General features: G+C 43.2%; 1 protein-coding gene across 1 annotated transcript; it reads right to left on the bottom strand.

Moving 5' to 3' along the window:
- Nucleotides 1-617: 617 nt before the first annotated feature.
- Nucleotides 618-1,446, bottom strand: hspb3 (heat shock protein, alpha-crystallin-related, b3). The gene has a single exon (XM_048540737.1). It carries the CDS (start codon nt 1,302-1,304, stop codon nt 876-878), a length of 429 nt encoding a protein of 142 aa, XP_048396694.1. The 5' UTR covers nt 1,305-1,446; the 3' UTR covers nt 618-875.
- Nucleotides 1,447-26,022: the final 24,576 nt, after the last annotated feature.

Genomic DNA, 26,022 nt, shown 5'->3' on the forward strand with positions numbered 1-26,022 from the left:
TCTGCATAAATTGGTGCCCAGTTTCTCAAGTCAATTTCTTGCATCCAGGCCTGATTGATACAAGATCTCCTTTAAGCCATGTTTAAGATCTCACTTGCTTTGAATAAACTTTTATTCAAAAAAAGAAGACATATGCTGGGAATAAGCCAGAAGAAAATATGTGGCAGACATCCGCTTGAACATGAATTGCTTTGATTAATGGCTATGTAACTGGGACTATTGGAGTTGAATGTGTTAATCACAGCATTTTGAATATTTCAATAAGCTTATATATTAGAAACACTGGGATCCGTCTGTAACTCATTCAAAACTCACCCACTTGCATTGAGTTAAAATTAGAATTCATATTCCAACTCAGCCTACAGTGTTAGATTCTGCATTTGACATTGCATGTAAAGTTTTCCATGTTTTTCTGCTAATTATAGAAGAGGCATAACAGTGATCTGCTGAAACAATCTACCGAGCCTGTTTCATTATTATCAGTTAGTGAAACTATTATCAAGTAATAAATTTCAATCATGTTTTTAAAATACACAGCAACTATGCCATTTAAATTATTCCTTACAGCAATACAAAAAAAGTAGCAATTCTATGAAATAATAACAAATGCAGCTTAATGTGATTTGTTCATCTATAATTCTCTGGAATAATGTCTACAGAAAACATACAACACCACAGGCTGAAAAACTAATGGAACCACTTTCGAAGTTTTCATTACAGTGAAGCTATCTCCTTTAAATTTCAACAGGTAGATAATTTATAATAGTATTTATTTGATGCATTATTGTACTCAGTAAATTTCCTATTTTTGTGAAACATGTAATAATTAAGCATGAGCTACTTCCTACGATATTAATTTACAGGAGGAATTGCAGCTATGTCTTTGTCTTCACCACCAGAATGCCATCGTGACACAACATTGCAGAAAGATCTTTTGACAACACACCATCTGGAAGTTTGTACTGTCTTGTAAAACTTCTTGAAATAAAACCATGTTCATCCATTCTTCGGTCATGCTGAGCCCTGATGAGAAGCCATCCTTCGAACACTTGAATGATGATATCTTCAGGGCGGAACTGTACTGCATCCAACATGATTTCAAACAACTTTTCAGCCTCAGTGTCTTCCACTGATTTTGCTGGTTCTTTGACTGAAACTTTATTCTGTTCCTCAGTTGCTTCTGTTGGACCAGGGAGGGCAAATATCAAATGATCCAGTTTGCATTCTATGAGATCTCGCCCAACTAGCTGGTGCTGGTACCGAACTGGCGTGTCAATCCAGTGTCTAATTATTCCATCCTCCATTAGCCCTTTAATTTGAAAAAGCTCGTTTTTAAAAGGAGAAGTGTTCTGGGTGAGCTTCTGTTTAGAATGCTGCTGCTTACTCAATGCTCCAGCTTCTCTTTTGCATTATGTAATCTGCCTTTTATAGAAAGTATATTTTGGGTACCATCTGGAGACAAAATAATTTGATGTTTGAGACTCAGTTTTCTTTTAATACTTTGGAAAGAATGTATACTATTCCAAACATTTGGCTCCTAAAGTCATTGGCTAAGCAACTGATCTACAAATAGAAACTGCGTTATAGAAATGGTGCTTCCTTAGCAAATGAATGGCTATCACTGAGAACTTTTCACAGAAGACGTTGCTCAGGAGCTCAACAAATTATTGAAACTGTGTTTAATCATTGGCATATGTCAAAATCTTGAATCAGTGAACCTCTGTCACATTTGAATATGTCAAAATCATTTTAAAAGTAAATCAATAAGTAATTTCCCATAAGTCACCCTATCTTTACAATTTGGACTCTCTACCACTGCATTTATAAATAACAACCAATCTTGAGGAAAACTTCCCTTAGCAACTAGCTTCTACCTGACAATCAAAATGTACTGTTCTTACTTGGGCCCACAATCAGAAAATTCTAGAGGCCTTTATCATGTATGCTCAAGTAACACACAATCTTGCATAAAATTTGACACCTAAATTTTGGCCAAAAATTCTTAATTTTTCATACATCTCAATTAATTACTTATTAAAAGTATACATGATTTGATTTTTTAATTTGATTTATTATTGTCACATGTACCTAGATAGAGTGAAAAGTTTTGTTTTGCATGCATTAAGGGTAGATCATACCATACAAAATGCATTGCGGTAATAGAACAGGGAGAGAAATATAATGTTACGGCTGCAGAAAAGTTGCACAAAGAGTGAGATCTTCAGAAGGGTCCTGCTCCAAAATGTCAACTTTTTTGCTCCCCTGCTGCCTGGCCTGCTGTGTTCCTCCAGCTCCACACTATGTTATCTTTGACTCCAGCACCTGCAGTTCTTGCTATCCCCAGTTGATGCTGCTGTTTCCTCTCCTGGGCTGTGGGCTCCCTACAGCAGGGTTAAGCCCGATAAACTCATTGTGGAATCAGCCCAAAATTTGATGCTCTTCTGGACTTTTGGTGGGAGCTCCAGGTTGATGGGCCATTGTTTTTACTTCACACCCGAGACAATGAGTGTAGTGAAAGTGGGTCAATTTGCAATCAAGTGGCTTGTCTCCTGAAAGACTGATAGCTCCATATCCAGCTCAAAATTCGTGGGAACAAAAAAAGAAGAATCTTCAGGGACCAATAAAACCCTAACACAATGTTTACAAGCAAAGATAAAGTTCCACAATTCGGATTGTTTATAGACACAAAGCTAAATGATGAAAATATTGATTGGGTGTTTCCATAAGTCTCAGCGATTGCCACCTCTCAGTTCAAAGTAAGCCCCTTAAAAGCATTAGTATAAAAGGTGGCTGTCCTAGGCATGAAGAAAGGGTGGCACGGTGGCTCAGTGGTTAGCACTGCTGCCTCACAGCACCAGGGACCTGGGTTTGATTCCAGACTCGGTCGACTGTCTGTGTGGAGCTGGTACATTTTCCCCATGTCTCCGGGGGTTTCCTCCGGGTGCTCTGGTTTCCTTCTACAGTCCAAAGATGTGCAGGGCAGGTGGATTGGCCATGCTAAATTGCACATTGTGCCCAAAGATGTTTAGATAGGTAGGTTAGACTTGGGAAGTACAGGGGTAGGGGAATTGTCTGGGCAGGATGCTCTTTGGAGGGGCAGTGTGGACTTGTTAGGCTGAAAGGCCTGTTTCCACACTGTAGGCATTCTACGAATGGTAATACCCACAATGCTGACTACTCCTTCCCTCCAGGTGCTGCCTGGCTTGCTGTGTTCTTCCAGCCTCCTGTTTGTCTACCTTGGATTCCAGCATCTACAATTCTTTTGCCTCTACCCTAACTATTTGTCTTTTGGGTTTTAGAAAGTCAACTTCTCCAGGGAATATACATAGTTTAGTTAAAAGAGCAGGTTAAACACAATTTCAGTAAATTCTCCGAACAATGATCCAGCCCTTTAATATAATTTACTTGGGTGAGATTTTTAAGTAAGGGGCTTGGGAAGGAATTTGATTGCATTTTTATTTTAATGAGAGTGTTTGCCTTAGAATTTTCACCCAGATCAATCAGATTTCCTTGTATACTGTGGTGTTTTGACTTCACACTACGTACGCTTCCTTTTAAAAATAGGCCCCTGCCCGCAAGTTCAACCTCATGAGTAGATAACTCTCCACCAAGCAGTAAATGTTGTCAGAGAGACCCCAGCCTGAGGAGCAGCTCTGTATCAATAGGGGTAGAGACTGATTGATGATGGCTGGGTGGTTAAGGGCCAGAATGTTTGGTCCAATCACATGGGGTGTTTGCGAGCTCTGGGCTGTTGAATGATGTTATGGTGATTTGTAGGTGTCGCCGGTCAGCGATACTGAGGGGCCGACTGGGGAGACAAACTCTTTTATCAGAGTAAGGGTCCAGTCATGGCGAGCGTAGCAGCTTCCCTGAGATAGCAGCCTGGCCACGTCTTTTCCTGGGTTTCGCCAGATGCTACACCTCAATCTAAATGGGAATAATCGGCCGCATTTTCCAACACAACAGTCCTGCTTTAGTAGCAAATGCCCGTCAGACCCAGTTTTCACTCTAGGGTCCATATGTGGCACAGAGTCTAGTGTGGAGTCATCCCAGAAACTGAAAGAAAGTAGCCACAGAATGTAAGAACAAATTACTGCAGATACTGGAATCTGTACTGAAAACAACATATGCTGGACATCACAGCGGGTCAGACAGCATCCACGGAGAGAGGCCAAACTGACGTTTTCAGTCTAGGGATGACTCTTTATCAGAGCTGAAGTGAAGTGTTGAGGGGACAGCATTTATGCTAAAGTTTGGGAAGTAAAGTGTAGAGCGCTGGGAAGAAAGTGTTCAGATTAAGTGATCAGAATATGAGAATGGTAGAACAGTGGTGTGCCTAACTGCCAGACTGGGAAGACCAGACAGTCCCATTGGACCAAAGGGATAGGAGAGAGGACATGATAACAATTTAAAGGTGTTGCACTCAGTACTAAGTCCAGTCGGCTGTAAAGTGCTGAGTCTGAAGATGAAATGTTGCCCTTCAGTTTTCACTGTGATTCACTGGAGCATTGCAGCATGCTGAGGACAGGCAGTGAGCATGTGAGCAGGATGTGTCTTAAAATGACAGGTACAGGAAGGTGGGTGTCCTGCTTGCACACAGACCGGAGGTGTTCCGCAAAGCGGTCACTCAGTCTGCATTTGGTTTCTCCAATGTAAAGTAGGCCACACTGGGGGCAGCAAATATAGTGCACAAGATTGGAGGAGACACAGGTGAAATGCTGCCTCACCTGGAAAGACTGTTTAGGCCGTTCGATGGTGAGCAGGGAGGAGGTGAAGGGGCAGGTGTTGCACCTTCAGTGGTTACATGGGAAGGTGCCATGGGAAGCAGGGGTAGTGTTAGTGGTTATGGAATGGATTAGGGTATCCCAGAGGGAATGATCCCTGCAAAATGCAGACAAGGGGAGTGAATGGAAGATGTGTTTAGTCGTGGTGTCATGTTGGAGCTGTCAGCAATGGCAGGAAATGATCCTTTGAAGGTGGAAGCTGGTGGGATGAAAATTGAGGATAGAAGGAACTCAATCACGCTGTTGTGAGTGATGGGAAGGGGCAAGGGCGGAAGCACGGGTGATAGGTTGGATGTGGTTGAGGGCCCCGTCAACCACAGTGGGTGGGAAACCACAGTCACAGAAGAAGTAAGCCATGTCAGCGGCACTGTTTTGGAAGATGGATGATGTCCAAACAGATATGATATAGGCGAAGGAACTGGGAGGATGGGATGGAGTCCTTGCAGGAGGTAGGGTGTGACCAGCTGTAGAGAACGTATCTATTAGAGTCAGCGACTTTGTGGTGGATAGCAGTGGACAGTTTATTCCCTGAAAGGGAGACAGAGAGGTCAAGAAAAGGAAGTGTCAGAAATGGAAGATGTGAAAGTTATACAGAGGTAAAAATTGGAGGCAAAATGAATGAAGTTTTTAAGGTTCAGGTGGGAGCATGAAGCGGCGCCGAAGCAGTTGTTGATATACCAAGAGAAGAGTCGTGGAATGGGTCCAGTGTAAAGACTAGAACAAGGATTCTTTCACATACCCCATAAAGAAGCAGGCAGAATTGGACCCACGTGGGTCCCTTAGCCACTTCTTTGATTTGGCAGCAGTGAGATGAATTAAAGAAGAAATTGTTCAATGAGAGAAAAAGCTCTGTCAGGTGGAGGAAGAGTGTTGGTATATGGGGATTATTCAGGCCTCTGGGCGAGGAAGGAGCTGAGAGGTCTCAGACTACCTTGTTAGGGAATGGGGGTATAGAAGGAATGGACACCCATGGTGAACAGGAGGGAGTTAGGGCCAGGGAACTGTAAATTGTTAATATAGTGATGGGGATCAGAGGAACCACAAATGTAGGTGGGCTGTATCCAGACAAGTGGAGAGAGGATGGAGTCAACGCAGGAGGAAATGAGCTCAGTGGGGCAGGAACAGGCGATACGATGGGCCTACCAGGGCAGTATGGTTTGTGGATTTCAGGAAGCGGGTAGAAACGGGCTGTCCGGGGTTGGGAGATGACGAGTTTGCAGGTAGTAGGAGGAAGATCTCCCGAGGTAATGAGATCAGTGACAATCCTGGCAACAATGGATTGATGTTCGGATGCGGGGCCATGGTCCAGGAGGCGGTAGGAAGAAGTGTGTGAGAGCTGGTGCTGAGCCTCTGCAAGGTAAAGATCAGTGCGCCAGACTACAGCAGCACCGGGAGATAACAAGAACTGCAGATTCTACAGTCAAAGTCAATATAGTGTGGAGCTGGAGGAATACAGCAGGTCAGGCAGCATCAGAGGGACAGGAGAGTCAATGTTTTGGACCTGGGCCCTTCATCAGGACTGAGGAGGGGGAAGGAAACTGGGAAATAAATAGAGGGATGGGGGAGGGGGAAGGTAGGTGAGATGGCTATAGGTAGATACAGGTAGGGGTAGTGGGGATTGGTTGGTGGGAAGGGTGGGGCGGATAGGTGGGGAAGAAGATGGACAGGTTGTGTCAGGTCAAGAAGGTGGGGGTGAGAGGGAGGGTTGGACATGGGATGAGGCCGGGGGTGGGGGGATTTTGAAACTGTTGAATTCTATGTTGAGGCCATCAGGCTGTAGGCTCCCAAGACGGAAAATATAAGGTGTTGCTCTTCCAGTTTGTATGTGGCATCACTATGGCATTGGAGCAGGTCCCAGAGGGACATGTCACCTAGGGAGTGGGAGGGGGGTTAAAGAGGTTAGTAACCGGAAGGCTTGGCTGATTGTAGGATTCAGAGTGCAGGTGCTCCGCAAATCTGTCACCGAGCTTGGGCTCACTGATGTAGAGGAGGTCGCGTTGGGAGCAATTAGACCAGGTTGCAGGATGTACAAGTGATCCACTATCAGATATGGAATGTTTGTTTTGGGCCTTGGATGGAGGTGAGAGGGGACATGTAGGGGCAGGTGTAGAACCTCCTGTGGTTGCAAGGAAAGGTACCAGGTGTGGAGGGGGTTGCTGGGGAGTGTGGAGCGGACAAGGGAGTTTAGGAGTGAGTGGTCCCTACAAAAGGCAGGTAGGGGTGGGGAGGGAATTACCTCTTTGGTGGTGGGGTTGGTTCGTAGGTGGTAGAAGTTGCGGAAGATGATGCGAACCATCCCACCAATCGCAACATCCAGCACATCTGGTTGTAACTAATGTGTTGTTACATGGTTCAACCCTCAGGCCCAAACTGTTGACAATCTATGTCAATGACTTGGATGTAGGGACAGAAATGTACTATAGCAAAATTTGCAGATGACACTAAAATAATCGGAACAACAAATTGCAATGAAGAAATATAAAAATTCACCAATAGGTATGGATGGGTGAGGAGACTGGGCCAAAGTTTGGCAGATGAAGTTTAACATGCATGAATGTGAGGTTATCCATTTTGATTGGAGGAATAGAAAGGCAGCCAAATATCTAAATGAGAGAAACACACAGTGAGCTTCAGTGCACAGGGATCTGGGTCCTTGAGTATGAATCACAAAATATATAGTTACAGCAGGCAATAAAGAAGGAAAATGGAATTTTGGCACTTATTGTTAAACAAATACAGTATAAAATTAGGGAGGTGTTGCTGCAACTGAGGTTGTTGACTTGCTCACTGAGCTGGCTGGTTACCATACAGACGTTTCATCACCATGCCAGGTAATATCATCAGCGCAGCCTCCAATGAAGCAACATTATTTTACTTCTCAAATTCATATGATCTGGTCTGTTAAGTTTGGCTATGTCACTTCTGGTTCTTTTCTGCATGGGTTTGTAAAGGGGGTAAAATCCCACATGCTTGATGATGCATTACCAGTTTAAATCTAGGCCTGTTGGAATTCCCGTCCATGCCTGTGGTTAGCTTGAGCTAGGATGGTCATGTTGTCCCAGTTAAATTAGTGGCCTTCATTGTCTGAGTGCACTGAGATGAGGGAAAGCTCATCGTGTCATTTTGCTGGAAACTGGTATCCATGTATCCTGATGGCTAGTTTCCATCTGGTCTGGCCAATGTAATGTTTGTTGCAGTCACTACTGCAAGGTATTTTGTAAACTACATTGGTCCTGCATGTCATGGGTATGAGGTCTTTGGCCCTTGTGAGTGTTTGTCGTGGTATGGCTGCGGGTTTGTGTGCTACCATGATTCATAGTGGTTGTGGGAGTCTTGTTGGCAGTTCTGATATGTTCTTGATATAGGGTAGTGTGGCTAGTGTATTGGAGTTGTACCATATCCTCTTGGCATTGTCTATCCAGTGGGAACCTGCAGATGAATTTGTTGGGATATCCATTGTTAGCAAAAACCTTGTATAGGTGCTCTTCCTCTATCTTGCATTGTACTGGCATGTTGCAGTGTGTTGTGGCTCATTTGAATAGTGTCCTAACGCAGCTTTGTATGTGGATGTTGGGGTGATTACTGTGGAAATTGAGGAATTGGTCAGTATAGGTTCCCTTCCTATGTACTGTGATTGGAAACTCCCTGTTGGTCATTCATTCTAACCAGATGTTTTGGAATGGAAGCTGATTGTTGCCTTTCACTTCTCTAATAAATTCGATCCCACTGAAAACGTTGTGGATGAGATGGTGTGTTTCTTCTAACCTGGTGCATTTAATGATGACAAACCTGACAAACATGTATCGGATCCGCGCTTTTGAGGGGGACTGTAGTGCATTCTAGCCTTTGCATGACCGCCTCTGCAATAAGACCTAAGATGGGTGACCTAATAGGCGTGCCATTGATTTATTTGTATATTTAGCCATTAAAGGTGAAGGGTGTGGTGAGCCATAGGTCCAGTAGTCTGAGTATGTTGTCGTTGCTGATGGAGCTGTTTGGAGTCTGTGCTCCTGCTGCATCCAATAATGTTGCAAGCATTTTTTTTGGCTAGTGGTATGTTAATGGATGTGAATAGTGCTGTGATGTCAACAGATACCATAATGTCACCGTCATTGATTTTAACGCTTTTGAGCGTGTTAGGGAATTCCTAGGTTGGCTGGCTGGAGTGGGGTGATCTGTGGACCATGTGTTTCAGTCTCTTGGCTAGTTAATGTGTAGGTGTGCCTGGTAGGGAGACAGTGGGTCTGAGGGGAATGTTTGGTCTATGTACTTTGGGTTTTCTGCAGGAATGGGGTGTGTTTGAGCCTTCTGGTTTCATTTTCATGCAGTCTATCTTGGTTATTTGTCCTGCATTTTTAGACTCTTCAGCGTTTGGGTGATCCTGTTTGCTAACTGCTGTGTTAGGTCTATCACCATCTGTTGGTAAGTGTGTGTATCTGCAAGCAGTGACTGTGCTTTCTCAACGTAATCTGGTTTGTTCGTAATGACGGTCATGCGCCCTTTGACCGCTGGTAGGATGATGATGTTCCTGTCTTTCTTGAATCCTTCAAGTGCTTTTCTCTCTGATGTGTTGAGGGTGTCCCATTTCTTCCTCTGGTAGAGTGTAGGAATTATAGTTTGATGGATAACTTGTTGTGTTTCATATGTGAGTCCATTACCTTGAGTGTAGCCATGAAGTCTGTAATGTTCGCATTTTTGTGGTTATTGTTCAGTCCACACATTAGGAGAGTTTAGGTGGTCTGCTGGGCAGGTTTCTTATCCATGATTCTGGTTTGTTGTTGTCCTTGTCTTTGTAGTGTATCAGTTTGGTCAGTTTGTCCTGTAGATTGTGTTTCTTCTTAGACCTGGTCCTTGTTGTGCGATGGTGAACCTAACATGGTGACAAAACATCTGTACACTAACCAGCCAGCCCGGCGAGCAAGCCAACAACCTTATCCACAACTCGATCGACAAATCTTCACAAGTTTTGGTCCTCTTACTTGACGAAGGATGCAGTTAAATTGGAGACAATCCAGAGGAGGTTTGCTAGAGCGATTCCAGATATGAGGGGTTTGTCTCATGAAGAGAGATTGAACAATTTAGGCCTGTAGTGTCTACCATTTATAAGCACGAAAGGAGGTCTAATTGAGGTATCCAAGATGCTAAAGAGGATTGACAATGTAGATGTAGAAATGATATTTCCTCATGTGGGGCAAATTAGAACAAGAGGTCATAGTTTTATGATAAGGGATAGCAGATTTAAAACACAGAAGAGGAAAAATTACTTCTCTCAATGGATCATGCATTTGTAGAATCCTCTATACCAGAATGCGGTGGGATTCTGAGACTGAATATGTTTATGAGAAAGATAAACAGGTTGAAGGATTAATGGAGAGTAGGAAGGGAAAATGAAGTTGAGGCCAAGATTTGATCAGCCATTCTCATATTAAATAGCAGAGCAGCCTTTTGAGACTGAGTTGCATACTCCTAGCTCTATGTTCTTTTTTGTAAAATCAGAAAGATTTAAATACAAATTACGTTATAAATTAGCAATCATAATGCGGTCTTTTGGTGAAGTGGTAGTTCTGTATTTCTATGCCAGCAGATCTGGGTTCAAGTATCATCTGCCACAAAGATATGCCATAACATGTCTAATTAGATTGATAAAAAATATTTTCTTTCAAATAGGTAAGCTAAAATTTTAAAAGGCAATTTATTTGCTTATTACACAATATTGAGTAGACATTTATTTCTGTAATTACTTTCTAATTACACAGATATACACTTCTAGTAACCTGAAGGAAAGAAAAACATTCTGCCACTCCATAAACCCGTAAGATATAAGAGCAGAATTAGGCCACTCAGCCCATCAAATCTGCTCCACCATTCAATCATTACTGATATATTTCTCCAACCCATTCTCCTGTCTTCTCTCCATCTATCTTAGGTTAAATGACCTATAACTCTTGTCTGCTTGACCATGGAGAACAGTGTTAACTGTTCCCTGGAGGTGGGGAGGAAGGTGGCAAGGAAGGTGGCACGGCGTTGGGAAAATAATTGGGAAAATTGGCCCTGGAAAGATACTTTCCCCTTCTAGCCACCTCAGCAGTTAAATATTTCGAGAGAAGGTCCATTGAGAACCTTCTCAATATTTTCTAATCAAATTGTTCAGAGGTGTTATGATATGTTAGGGATCTACCACTGCGCCCCCAAAGCCACACCGAGAACTTTCTAGACTCACCAACAAATAACAATTCTTAAGTAACCACTGAATGATAACTCAGGGCCTCAACTTGCCATTGGCCTGACAAGAAATATGGTTGTTTATTTTCATGGGGTTTGAGCTGGCAATGGCTGAAGGTGACGTAAAATGGCGGAAGAGAATTATTAGTTTCTATTACTCAGAATCATGACCTTCATGCAAATGGCAGCAAAGTAAAGAAGTGCATCATAGAAATCAGAATGGAAGGGTGAAGGAATGTTGACGTCAGACAAACCAGGGCAGGACTTATGCCATTAATGGTAGCGTCCTGGGGAATGTTGCCGAACAAAGACACTTGGGATGCAGGTGCATAGTTCCTTGAAAGTGGAGCCTCACATAGACAGGTTGTAAAGGAGGCATTTGGCTGGCTTACCCTCATTGGTCAGAGCATTGAACATAGGAGTTAGGATGTCATGTTGTGGTGGGATAGGACTTTGGTGAGGCCACACTTAGAATACTGGGTTCAATTTTGGTCACCTTTCAATAGGAATGATGTTGGTAAATCTGAGAGGGTGCAGAAAAGATTCACAAGGATATTGCTGGGACAGACAGTTTGAGGTTTAGGAACAGGCTGAATAGGGCTGGGGCTTTTTTCCCTAGAGTGTCAGAGGTGGAGGGGAGACCTTATAAAATTGTCAGGGACACAAAGGAGTGAATGGCCAAGGTTTATTTCCAAAGGTGAGGGAGTCCAAAAGTAGAGGGCATAGGTTGAAGGTGAGAAGGGAAAGATATAAAAGAGACACATAGGGTAACTTTATCACAGAGAGAGTGGTACACGCATGGAATGGTCTGCCAGAGGAAGTGGTGGAGACGGATACAATTACAACATTTGAAAGGCATCGGGATTGGTATATGAATAGGAAGGGTGAAATAACTGTACAAAGGCCGGTATCCCATTAACAAGTCACCTTTCTTCCCCTTGTGCACAGTAAACTGCCTGTGGATAGCTAGCTCAGAGTCAGTTGCCTGAAGTGAGGAGATTCTCATCTCCTGGTTATGTTTTTTTTACAATAGCCCTACACTACAGCCATACAGCAGCAGTGCTCATAACTCCCCGGTGCTGGGAAGAACACCCATATGGCCAGGGAAGCAGGGGCAATGCTCATGCGAAAAAAGTGATGGGGGGAGGGGGTAAGGATTAAATCAAAATAGAATTGGAAGGGGAAATAAAGCACTCCACCCACAGCGGTGCCCACCTCTCCCTAAATCCATTGAGTGTGTTGGCAGACACCGCATTCTCCTTCTCCAGGGACACCTGGACTCGAACATAGCCACAGAAGTGGGGCAGGCAGTTGATGTAAATGACCCCCAACACGGCCTGTTGCCTTGACCTGTTAATAGCCAGCTTGGCCAGGCCCAGGAGAGGGCCCATGAGGAAATTCTCCGACATGCCTGCTCCTTTCTGCACCGGGTGCCCAAAGACCAGGAGCGTGCCACCAAAATCAAAGGAGAAGATCTTTGAGATAACTAAAAAAAGTAGTGCAAGCGTTCGCACCCAATATATGGTCCACAAACTCACAAAACAAACAGTTGAGCTGGGAGTCTGTGAACCACTGCAATGTGCAGTTGCATGGGACCGCTACATGTAACACCCTCCACCCCAGATCCCGGAAGGAAATAGGGATGATTCCCACATAGAGAGCCCCCACTAGGGATCCCCACCACCAGGTGGCAAATGGACACACCAAGGTGTGTCTGGGTGGTGGATGATGGAGAAGAGGTGGTTGTTTTGTGGCAGCAGTCTGTACTGGGCCCATGGTTTCACCTCTCTAACATCCATACTATCTGTGTTCTGGAGGCGGCTCAGATTGTGGGGCACAGACTCCAAGGGGAGGCACAGGATCCTGGGGCCAACATGAAATTCCGTCCGAGCGGGGGTACGCACAGACAGGATTCCACTGCACACCTGAGCATCCTCCAACTGGTACGCAATGTCGGATCTGAGCGCCACCATTTTAAGACATTGGGTGGCAGTGATCATGAGCCAGACATCTACCACCACCCTGCATGCCAATTCCTTTGGCAGCATCGAGCCTTGTTCCCTGCCACCCAGCACATCCCCAACCCTGGTCAGTCCCGCAGCTACGGCCATCCCCTCTGCCAGCCACTCAATCCTGCAATTGTGGAGGTGCAGATTACTGAGATTTATTGATTTATTTATTCATTGTCACGTGTACTGAAATACAATGAAAAGTTTTGTTTACAAGTGGTACAGGCAGATCACAGCAAGCAAAGGATGTACAGAATAAAAAGACTTAGAAGCATACAGGTTATATTATTTGAGGTTAGAGTCCATTCGACAGTCTGTTAACGGCCAGAAAGAAGCTGTTCCTGAACCTGCTTGTGTGTGTATATTAGATACAGGTTTCTGTATCTTCTGCCTGATGGAAGAGGTTGTAGGAGGTCATTTCCAGGGCGCAATGGGCCTTTGATGATGTTGGCCACCTTTCTGTGGCAGCAAGCCGTGTAAACAGAGTCCATGGATGGAAGGTTGGCTTCTATGATGGTCTGGGCTGTGCACGCCACTTTCTGTAATTTTTTACGGTCCTGGGCACAGCAGTTGCCATACCAGGCCATTATGCACCCAGACAATAAAATGTGAGGCTGGATGAACACAGCAGGCCAAGCAGCATCTCAGGAGCACAAAAGCTGACGCTTCGGGCCCAGACCCTTCATCAGAGAGGGGGATGGGGGGAGGGAACTGGAATAAATAGGGAGAGAGGGGGAGGCGGACCGAAGATGGAGAGCAAAGAAGATAGGTGGAGAGGGTGTAGGTGGGGAGGTAGGGAGGGGATAGGTCAGTCCAGGGAAGACGGACAGGTCAAGGAGGTGGGATGAGGTTAGTAGGTAGCTGGGGGTGCGGCTGGGGGTGGGAGGAAGGGATGGGTGAGAGGAAGAACCGGTTAGGGAGGCAGAGACAGGTTGGACTGGTTTTGGGATGCAGTGGGTGGGGGGGAAGAGCTGGGCTGGTTGTGTGGTGCAGTGGGGGGAGGGGATGAACTGGGCTGGTTTAGGGATGCAGTGGGGGAAGGGGAGATTTTGAAACTGGTGAAGTCCACATTGATACCATATGGCTGCAGGGTTCCCAGGCGGAATATGAGTTGCTGTTCCTGCAACCTTCGGGTGGCATCATTGTGGCAGTGCAGGAGGCCCATGATGGACATGTCATCAAGAGAATGGGAGGGGGAGTGGAAATGGTTTGCGACTGGGAGGTGCAGTTGTATGTTGCGAACTGAGCGGAGGTGTTCTGCAAAGCGGTCCCCAAGCCTCCGCTTGGTTTCCCCAATGTAGAGAAAGCCGCACCGGGTACAGTGGATGCAGTATACCACATTGGCAGATGTGGTAAACCAAGCGGAGGCTTGGGGACCGCTTTGCAGAACACCTCCGCTCAGTTCGCAACATACAACTGCACCTCCCAGTCGCAAACCATTTCCACTCCCCCTCCCATTCTCTTGATGACATGTCCATCATGGGCCTCCTGCACTGCCACAATGATGCCACCCGAAGGTTGCAGGAACAGCAACTCATATTCCGCCTGGGAACCCTGCAGCCATATGGTATCAATGTGGACTTCACCAGTTTCAAAATCTCCCCTTCCCCCACTGCATCCCTAAACCAGCCCAGTTCATCCCCTCCCCCCACTGCACCACACAACCAGCCCAGCTCTTCCCCCCCACCCACTGCATCCCAAAACCAGTCCAACCTGTCTCTGCCTCCCTAACCGGTTCTTCCTCTCACCCATCCCTTCCTCCCACCCCCAGCCGCACCCCCAGCTACCTACTAACCTCATCCCACCTCCTTGACCTGTCCGTCTTCCCTGGACTGACCTATCCCCTCCCTACCTCCCCACCTACACCCTCTCCACCTATCTTCTTTACTCTCCATCTTCGGTCCGCCTCCCCCTCTCTCCCTATTTATTCCAGTTCCCTCCCCCCATCCCCCTCTCTGATGAAGGGTCTGGGCCCGAAGCGTCAGCTTTTGTGCTCCTGAGATGCTGCTTGGCCTGCTGTGTTCATCCAGCCTCACATTTTATCATCTTGGAATCTCCAGCATCTGCAGTTCCCATTATCTCTCATGCACCCAGACAGTATGCTTTCAATGGTGCATCTGTAGAAGTTGGTGAGGGACCTTATGGACATGGCAAACTTCCTGAGCTGCCTGAGGAAGAAGAGGCCTTGTTGTGCCTTCTTGACTGTTGCATTTATGTGGGAATGGTCAGGACAGGATATTGGTTATTGTTATTGTTACTCCGAGGAGCAACGATAGTCTGTTGATAGCCGTTACTCCTGACAGAATGTAGGCATGGCACAGGTTGACCATGTCGCAGACAGTGATATGGTCCTGGTGGAAGACAGGGGACATCCTGAGGGCAACCTGCAAGCCTTCACGGTCAATAAATAAGACTTACGTCATAGTTGATGTTGAGCACCTGGCAGACTAAATGTATTGCCAAGGTACACCATCTACAGGGAGGGCCAACATAAATGTATTGCTGCAAGGTCTGAAGGTGGAGAGTCACTATCTGGGTGCGGACGCACACCAGTGATCGCTGTCCTCAATGGGGAGATTCAGTACCTGTGCAGCAACCCAGCGTGTCTTTTTGTCCGAGAAGCAGTGAACCAACATCAATGACAAAACCAGGAGAAGAGATCAAAGGGACCAGCCAGTACCACAACATGGAGGCCACCAGCTGGTTTATGAGCAGCACTCGACTCTTACAAGACCATCACCTGGTGTGATTCCCAGTCTCGGCCACCGCAGGGCGGTGTATAACTATGAGTTTATACGGCCTAATTCCTGATAAGGGAAGCTCTGATGGAAGTCATGTCGCGATCTAATTTAAAACTTGTTATTTAGTAAAGTGTAGAAGGAAATGTCTGATCGCATTATAATCAAAAGCATTTTGGATAGTTGCCACAAAGTATTATAAGTGCAACTAACAAACTGATGTTAAGGAATTTACCTGAATTCATTTAGACAAATGTCTGCAGACAGTAGACAGAAGCCCCCATCCATTCAACTAACGAACTGAAATATAAATATAGTAAGCACCAACGAACGGAGGACCAAAGGATTCCTGGAAGATTGCTATGAGTACATCTGTAGCTACTTCCTTTACAATCTGAGGATGCATTCCATGTGGTCCAGGGGAGTTAATGGCCTTCAGCCCAATTTGTTTCCCTAGCATTTTCTTCTCCAGGTGAAATTCCATTTGTGTATTTCTCCATCATTGGCATACAGGGAAAGGAGTAAAGGGGTGCAGGTGTTGAGGTTTACATATGGTTTTTGTATGCGTGCAATTCCTTTTTTGAAGCCACAATCAGACCCATCTACACCACAATCAGACCCATCTACACCACAATCAGACCCATCTACACTACAATCAGACCCATCTACACCACAATCAGACCCATCTACACCACAATCAGACCCATCTACACCACAATCAGACCCATCTACACTACAATCAGACCCATCTACACCACAATCAGACCCATCTACACCACAATCAGATCCATCTACACTACAATCTTATGAATTTCATTCCAGATCCTGAACACTTGCCATGATCAATCATTTTTCCTCAAGCTGTTACTTCTTTGACTAATCACCTTAAATTATTGCCTTTTGGCTGTTGATCCTGTCATGAATGGAAACAGTTTCTCCCTATTGGCCATTTCCAGGACTTTCAGAATTTTGAATGGCTCTATCAAAATTCCTCTCAACCTTCTCAAAAGGAGAAAATCACAGCTTCATTAACCTATCCTTCTAACTGGATCTGACAGGCAAATTTACTCTGATTCACAAACAGTAACGTTTTTTTAAAGAAAGGAGATAAAGTGAGAGATCCAGCTACAAGGTTGCACAATTTTGAACATGCAGCAATAAATTTTGCAATACAATATTGGATTAATGATACAATGTACAGTCCATGTACTACATATTTCTAAAACTCAGAATTATCATGTGGTAGTTCTGAGTAATAGATTGTGGTTGAACATCCCACAGCACACATCAAACAAAAAAGGCAATCAAGGCAGATCCCACAGATTTTTTGAGCAATTCCCCCCAAAGATAATTACATGGTGGAATATCAAAACTCATTAAATTTCACATGGGATTACAGTTCATCACTTTCGCCAATCTGGTTTTGAAACACCTTCTCAAGAGTTGCTCCATGCAGAACAGACTCGAAGGACTGAATGGTCTACATGCTCTTGGATTCCAGACTGCACTCCAGTACTTATTGACAAGTGTGACGCTAACTTTAGAAAACCATCTTCACTGTCTACAATGACGCCAAGTTTGGTGTTGTCCACAAGCTTATTCTATAGTCCGCATTCTAGAGTTTCATCTAAATCATTTATATAAATGACCAAAGAAAAAGACCCAGAACCAATCACTATGGAATACTGCTGGTCACAGGCCTCCAGTCCGAAAAGCAATCCTCCATCATTGCTCTCTGTCTCCTGCCGTTAAGCCAATTATGTGTCCAATTGGCAATCTCACCCTGAATCCCATGTGACCTAACTTTACTAACTCGTCTACCAAGCAGAAAATTACTAAAGTTTGCAGTAAAATCCAAATTAACAACTGCTGCTGCTCTGCCATTATCATACATTTTGGTAACTTCCTCAAGAAACTCAATTTTGTGAGATGACAAAATGTGAGGCTGGATGAACACAGCAGGACAAGCAGCATCTCAGGAGCACAAAAGCTGACGTTTCGGGCCTAGACCCTTCATCAGAGAGGAGTGATGAAGGACCTTCTGATGAAGGGTCTAGGCCTGAAACGTCAGCTTTTGTGCTCCTGAGATGCTGCTTGGCCTGCTGTGTTCATCCAGCTCCACACTTTTTTATCTTGGATTCTCCAGCATCTGCAGTTCCCATTATCTCTGATCACAATTTTGTGAGACACTATTTTCCTCACACAAAACAATGTTGACTATCCCTAATCAATTTTTACCTCTCTAAACGTCCATAAATCCTATCTTTTATAATCACCTCCAACAATATACCCACAACCAAAGTCACATTCACAGGTCAATATAATAAAGTGTGAAGCTGGATGAACACAGCAGGCCAAGCAGCATCTCAGGAGCACAAAAGCTGACGTTTCGGGCCTAGACCCTTCTCCAGCATCTGCAGTTCACATTCACAGGTCTATAGTTCCCTGGTTTCTCATTGCAACCTTTCTTAAACAAAGGAACAACATTAGCCAAATTCCAGTCAGCAGGCACCTCACCAGTAGTTATAGATGATACAAATATTTCTGCAAGAGATCTCGTAATTTCTTCCTTTACTTCCCACATCATCTAGGATACGTTTGATCAAGTCCCAGAAATTTATTCACCTTTATATTTGCTAAGACCTCTTGAATGTACACTTCTCTAATGTGAACTGTTTTTATGACATCAGTTTATTTCTCTGCACTCTTTAGACTCCATTTCTTTCGCCACAGTAAAAACTGATGTGAAATATTCATTTAGTATCTCTCCCATCTCATAGAGTTCAATACAAAGTTGACCTCCTCGATCTTTAAGAGGCCCTGCCCTCTCTCTAGTTACCCTCTTGCTCTTAATGTATCTATAGAATCTCTTTGGATCATCCTTAACCAATCATGCTATCTCATATTCCCTCTTTGCCTTCCTGATTTCTCTATTAAGAATGCCCCTACACTTGATTAATATTGATTAAGAGATTCAATTGACCAATATTGAATATAACTAAAATAAGATTCTCTTTTATTCCTGACAATAACGTCAATATCCTTATTCATCCATTATTACTTAATCTTACCAGACTTAGCCTTCACTCTTAACAGGAACAAAATGCCTCTGAACTCTCGTCATCACACTCTTGAACACCTCCCACTTGCCAGACATCTTTTTACCAGAAAACAGTCTGCTCTAATCAACTTTTGAACGTTTTTGTTTCATACCATGAAAATTCAACTTACTCCAATTAAAAACGTTTTCTTTTATGGAAGGTTTATCCTTTTCCATTACCATTTTGAAACTAATAGAATTATGATCGCTAGATCCAAAGTGTTTCCCTTTTATTTCTGACACCTGCCCTGCCTTATTGTCCAAAGGAAGCTGTAAGCTTTGCTCCTTCTCTAGTAGGAGCATCTATATATTCATAAAGAAAATGTTCTTGACTACATTTGACAAATTCTTCACCATGTAAACCCTTAACACTCTGGTAGCCCCAGTCAATGTTTGAAAAATTAAGATCTCCCATTGTTACAAACTTATATCTGAGATCTCCCTACTCTCACTTTCCCTCTTACTATTTGGAGACCTATCAAAACAATTCTGTCAGTGATCTTTCCTTCCTCATTTGTAATTTATACCTGTACTTTTTCACTGGATGATTTTTCAGAAATAGCTTCCCTAGTTACAACATAAATGTATTCCTTAACCGAAAATGTCATCCCCTCGTCTTTCCTGCCTCCTTTTCTATTTTTCCTATAGCATCTAAAACCGAGAACATTGAGATGCCAGTCTTGTCCATCTATCAGCCAAGTTTCTGTAATAGCTGTGATGTACCAATTCCATGTTCTTAAACATGCCCTTAGTTCATCAGCCTTACCTGTAAGACCCCTTGCGTTGAACTAAATACAATTTAGTTCTTCAGGGTTACTACATACACTGACTCTCTCTTGTCTTTCTCTTCTAAATGATTTACTCTCCTCACATTCAGAACCTATCCCATTAATCCTTCCATTTACACTGCTACTTAGAATTCCTCAACTGCCCCTCTCTATCAGTATAAAGTCTTCCTTAATGGAATGAGCAAATCTCCCTGCTCAGATATTGATCCCGTTCCAGTTTAAGTTGGAACCATCCTTTTTGAACAGGTCTTTTCTATCCCAAAAGACATTCCAATTGTCCAAAATCCTGAATCCCTGAACAACAAATCAGCTCCTCAGCCATTGATTTATCTTCTTTAGCCATTTGTTCCTTCTCTTGATTGAGTTTGGCATTGAGAGTAAACCAGAAATTACTACTTTCAGGGTTCTAATTTCTAATCTAGTACCTAACCTCTTAAATTCACTCCGTACTGTTCTAATCTTTTCCCTAAAAATGTCATTCCTACCAATGTATATAATAATTTCTGGCTTCTCAATCTCACACTTAACAATATCTTTGAAATGTTTAGAGATGTCCTTAATTTTCGCACCAGGAAAGCAACAAACCATCCCAAATGAATGCTCACTGCCACAGAATCTCCTGTAGAACAATAATTTGATTAATTCTTGTCAAATGCTGCCTAACAGAAGAATCATTCCAAGAGTCCAATAACTTGGAGAGACTGTCCTCTTCTACAATTCCAAAAACAGAGCATCTCTTTGACAGAGGAATAGCCACCGGAGACTTTTGAACTAACTTCTTACCTTTCTCAACAGTCAGCCATCTATCTGACTGATCCTGCTGTGTAACGTCTTCTCTATATCTACTAGCCATTTCGCTCTGTTCTTCATATATGTCCTTAATAACATAGAGCCTAAAAAATGGATGTTTCAATGACTCTTTATATATAAAATAAATTCCCTTTCATTACCTTCAGAAAATAACGTTAAAATCGAAAAAAAATAAATATATATATATGTATATATGTATACGTATATCAAATGTATAAAACTTAAATAAAATCAACCACTCAGCTGAATGAAAAATGACACCTCTTCAGCAAATCTCTCCAAGGAAAGAAAACTCTTCTCCAGAGTAGACTACGTGTAGGACGTCCCGAAACAAAAACACAACTCCTTATTTTCAAAAAAAACCCCTTTGCAATGTAAAAAAATGAAACCTTTAAAACACATGCAGACGCTTTTAACTTCTGTATTTAGAATTTTTAAAAAAATCACTGCAGAACCTGAAAAGCTCATTTTTAAAAGGTCTGTTAAAAAAAGTCAGTTGAAAGAAAAGTTGCCCTTTTTTGTTTTTTTTTGAATGTTAATAAAACAAAATGAATAAAAGTCTTATATTAGTAAAATATAATGGCTGCAATAACTGTTTAAAAAATACATAATAAATCTTTAAATAAGCTTGCAATCCCAGACGCAGCTGCAAGATACACACTGCTGTGCCTAGACTCTTCACTCAAAGGCTGGTGAATGTTTGGAATTCCCTGGGCCAGACAGTTGTGCTGACTCGTTGATAAATATTTTCAAGACTGAGGTTGATAAGCTTCTATGTACTAAAAACATTAAGGAAATGGGAAATGCATGCCATCCCACATGAGTTTGTATTTAAGTAAGCATGTACTTTTATATAAGTGCAATGAAATGATGTTGTAATATCAAATTAGCCATGGTCTCATTGAATGCTGGAGCAGGCCCAAAGAACAAATCTACACAATCTCCACTCACTGGGAGTCTAGGAATTGGGACATAATCTAAAAGTCAAGATGTTTCAGGAGTGAAATTAAGGAAACATTTCTGCCTGCAAAGCATGGTAGAAGTTTAGGACTCTTCCACAAAGGATAATTATACTCCCTTTTCCCTAACAATATTATCTTTGACCCTGAACCTAATTTGGTAGTTCAGAATTATTATACATCAGTATAAAATTGTGGAATTTTTAACCCAGATGTAGCGCATTATGCTTATACATGCTCTTCATAAAGAGCTATCTACAACTTCATCATCCACAAACTACTGTTAAAAAAATTCAATGACTGTTTAAACGATTTGGAGTCATCATTCCATTAATGTTTCTGACTATGTATCTTTTCACAGAATCATAGAATCCCTACATTGTGGAAACAGGCAATTTGGCCCAACAAGTCCACACTGCACCACCGAACAGCATCCCAAACAGACCTATTCTCCTAATTTTCCCATGCCTAACCCATCTAACCTAAACACTCCTGGGCACGATGGGCAATTTAGTATGGCCAATCCACCTAGCCTGCACATCTTTGGACTGTGGGAGGAAATCCATGCAGACATGGGGAGAATGTGCAAACTCCACACAGACAGTTGCCCGAGGCTGGAATCGAATTCAGGTCCCTGGCGCTGTGTGGCAGCAGTGCTAACCACTGAGCCAAAATGGTGCCCTAAATCAATGTTTACATCATTATTCTTTTGATGATGGCTTTGTACCAAACAGAAGGTGTTAAAGGGAAATAATTAGTGGCATGTAACATTGGACCACTGTTTCATGATGGACAAAAACTATTGATTTATTTAAGACCATAGGACATATGAAATTTTCTCCAGATCTGTCTGTTCATTTCTTTTGCATATTTTCTCATTTTCACTGTGTCTACTATGAATGGTCTTCTGTCCCAATCAGAAATTTCCTTCCCTAGCCACTGATTTTATCCCTCTCCCTGACAACTGTCTGAGTTTGAACAAGATTGCAAACTTTTTGTTCTACTTAACCGATAGACTTCATCTATCACCAAGACAGTCTACTTTAATGTCCACAACATTGCCCAAGTTCATCCTTGTCTCAGTTCATCTGATGTTCCCTCTGGATCTGCCTGGTTGGATGCACTCTTAGACATTCTCTTATTCTTCACTCCCCATTAGCTTGATCACATCCCAAATATTGCAGCCAGAGTCTTAATTCATACCATGTTCTGTTCACCCATTTCCCAGCTGCTTGCTGACTTAAATTGGCTCAATTTTGAAATGCTCATTCTTGCTTTTACATCATTCCTTGGCTTCTCTTATCCCTCTTTCTGTAACCCTGACATTGCAACCTTGCCATATATTTGTATTCATCCAATCTGGTTCCATAGGCATTGCAAATCACCATTTTGGCAGCCTGGCCTTCAGCTGTCCAGGTCCTAAGCTTTGAATTTCTATCCCTAAATCTCTTTCCTCTTTTCAGCCATTCTGTAAAACCTGCCAATTTAATCAAATATATTATGGCCCTAATACCTCCTTATGTGGCTTTGTGTCCATTTTTGGTTAATAATGTATGTGAGAAACATCCTGGGTTGTCTACTATATTGCCAGTGCCACAGAAATACAGATTTTTGTTCTTCTGGTGCCCTGCAATATTTATTATTTCTGTAGATGGCTCTGTGGCATGGCTGAGAAATGTTAATCCGCTGTTTAATATTTGAACAAAGGCAACTGTTGCTATTACATTCCGCATTGTGACTATTTTACATTTTTGTTGGACTCTCTTCGCCCACATCTAATCCTCACTCCCACAGCGAGGGACTTTGTTTTAGCTCTTCTCACTACTACCTCTGCCCAAACAGCCTCCTGTCCTTGCTGAATGAGTCTGATGTGTGAGCAGCACTCCCTCTCCACTGAAGATTGCTTCCCTTTTGCACTGAGAAAATTTGTGGCTCACACTCCTCTGTACATGCTGTGCCATATGTTTGGGTTCCCACCACCGAGTCCATCTGTCTGGTTAATTGTCACCTTGGGCTGGAAGCCTCAGCAGCTGTATCCGTTTCTGATCTGCCATCTCTTCCTCACTTGACTTACACTTCATCGAGCATTCTGTCCTCACAAAATTACTGGCAAACTGTCCTGCGGTGTTTAGATGTTTGACAATGTTTGTGGGTCAGTGGACTGCATGGCATGATCTAATTTATCAAGAGCTTTGCTTTTAGCTGACACCAGCAAATGCAACTTCAAAGGACTAATGTATAAAAACCAAGGAAGAACCAGAAACAGCAAAAAAAATGCCTGTTCATAACAGAGATGTGGGAACTGCAGATGCTGGAGAATCCAAGATAACAAAGTGTGGAGCTGGATGAACACAGCAGGCCAAGCAGCATCTCAGGAGCATAAAAGCTGATGTTTTGGGCCTAGACCCTTCATCAGAGAGCCTCAGCTGGTGTAGAATTAAACCCACGCTCTTGTTATCACCCTGCATCACAAACCAGCCATCCAGCCAATTGACTTAACTGACTAAACTGGTTTTTGAAAAGAAAGAAACACGGAACTTAAGTGGGTGCTACGGTCACTTTACCACAGCTTAAAATAAGCTTCAGGAAACCCATGTGAAATAAACAAAGCTGTTTGAAATAAAATTACTATTTTCATCTTAAGGCGTTGAAACTAGATAACTGATACAATTTCTTGACAAAGTACCTCCTTTAATTCATACATCTACATTAATGTTGCACAATAAGAGAAGAAAGGTTGATCAGTTAGTCAGCTTGGAATGAAATGAACATCGGTGGCAGAAGCAGTGGATGCTTATGGATATGGCGCCAATCAAGTGGGCTGGTTTGTTCTGGATGGTGTCAAGCTTTGTGAATGTTGTTGCAACTGTACCTATCCAGGCATGTGAGGAATATTCCAACAGATTCCTGACTTGTGCCTCGTAGATGGTGGACAGGCTTTAAGTAGTCAGGAGGTGAGTTAATCATTGCAATATTCCTAGTCTCTGACCTAATTTTGGAGCCACTGTGCTTAAATGTTAAGTCCAACTGAGTTTCTGGTCAATGGTAACCCCCAGAATATCGGGATAATGGGGAATTCAGCAATGCTAATTCATTAAATGTTTAGGGGATGGTTAGATTGTCTCTTATTAGAGATAGTCATTGCCTGGAAATTCTGTGGTATAAATGTTACTTGTACAGTCGGCCCAAGCTTGAGTATTGTCCAGATCTTGTTGAACATGAACTGCTTCGTTATCTGAAGTGTAACATATCGTGCTGAACATTGTGCAATCATCAGTGAACATCCCCACTTTTGACCATATGATGGAGGAAAGATCATTGTTGAAGCTGAAGATGGTTGGTCCCAGGACAATACCATGAGGAACTTCTGCAAAGACGTCCTGGAGCTGAGATAACTGACCTGCATCAACCAAAATCTGGACAATGCATGGCTCCATGTTGCTGAATTCAATTAGGCAGCTTTCCAGTTCAGAAATATAATAGCTTGCACCGTGGAGTTCAACTCTGTGTTAAATTTCATCTCGTGTAGAGCAGGAGGCCCATTCTGATATTGCAGACTTTGTTGCTGAGAAAGATACCATTTGAGCACTACTCAGAAGACAAATCTAATAAAAAAAAACCTTCCTAGCAATTCTCTCTTTCAGCTTATCATCAGCAATTTCTTGGTTTACTTGCCCTTTTACGGTCTCTCTTTGAGAACCATCTCCATGTACTCTATTCTCTCCCCTCCTCTCCCTCCACCCCACCCTTGTCATCAACATAAATACTGGCTTTTCCCAGGCATTTTCAGTTCTGACAAAGGGTCAATAGGCTCACAATATTAAGTCTGCTTCTCCCTCTACTGATGCCACCAGACCTGCTGAGTTTCCCCAGCATTTTGTGATTGTGTTTCAGAAATGTCCAATGACTTCAATGAACCAGTTGTCATTCTAACTGAAATAACAAGGTGTACAGCTGGATGAACACATCAGGCCAAGCAGCATCAGAGGAGCAGGAAGGCTGACATTTTGGGCCTAGACCCTTCTTCAGAAATGGGGGAAGAGGAAGGGGGTTCTGAAATAAATAGGGAGTAGGGGTGGGGGGAAGCAGATAGAAGATGGACAAAGGAGAAGATAGATGGAGAGGAGTCAGACAGGTCAAAGAGGCGGGGATGGAGCCAGTAAAAGTGAGTGTAGGTGGGGAGTTAGGGAGGGGATAGGTCAGTCCACGGAGGACAGACAGGTCAAGGGGGGGGGGGCGGGATGAGGTTAGTAGGTAAGAGATGGAGGTGGGGCTTGAGGTGGGAGAGGGGACAGGTGGGACGAAGGACAGGTTAGGGAGGTGGGGACGAGCTGGGCTGGTTTTGGGATGCAGTTGGGGGAGGGGCGATTTTGAAGTTTGTCATTTGTCATTCTGACCGTTTGCTTCCTACATTTTAGCTAGTTTGTCACTCAATTTGTCACACTCCAATGTTGAAATTCGACAGTCTCCTGTTGTTTTACAATTACTTCCTTATTCTGTCACATTCTCAAGTGAGGTCCTCAAACTGGTGTGTAAATCTGGCCGCCCGAAATGTTCAAAGTTGAAAAAAGACTTATTTTCAAATATTTAATTTGGTTCAGGCAGGAAATTC

The sequence above is a fragment of the Stegostoma tigrinum genome, chromosome 1 (assembly GCF_030684315.1).
Source record: "Stegostoma tigrinum isolate sSteTig4 chromosome 1, sSteTig4.hap1, whole genome shotgun sequence".
In the NCBI taxonomy this organism is placed as follows: Eukaryota; Metazoa; Chordata; class Chondrichthyes; order Orectolobiformes; family Stegostomatidae; genus Stegostoma; species Stegostoma tigrinum.

Excerpts from the sequence above, each read along its gene's own strand:
- hspb3 (XM_048540737.1), bottom strand. The coding sequence starts at position 1,304 with ATGGAGGATGGAATAATTAGACACTGGATTGACACGCCAGTTCGGTAC.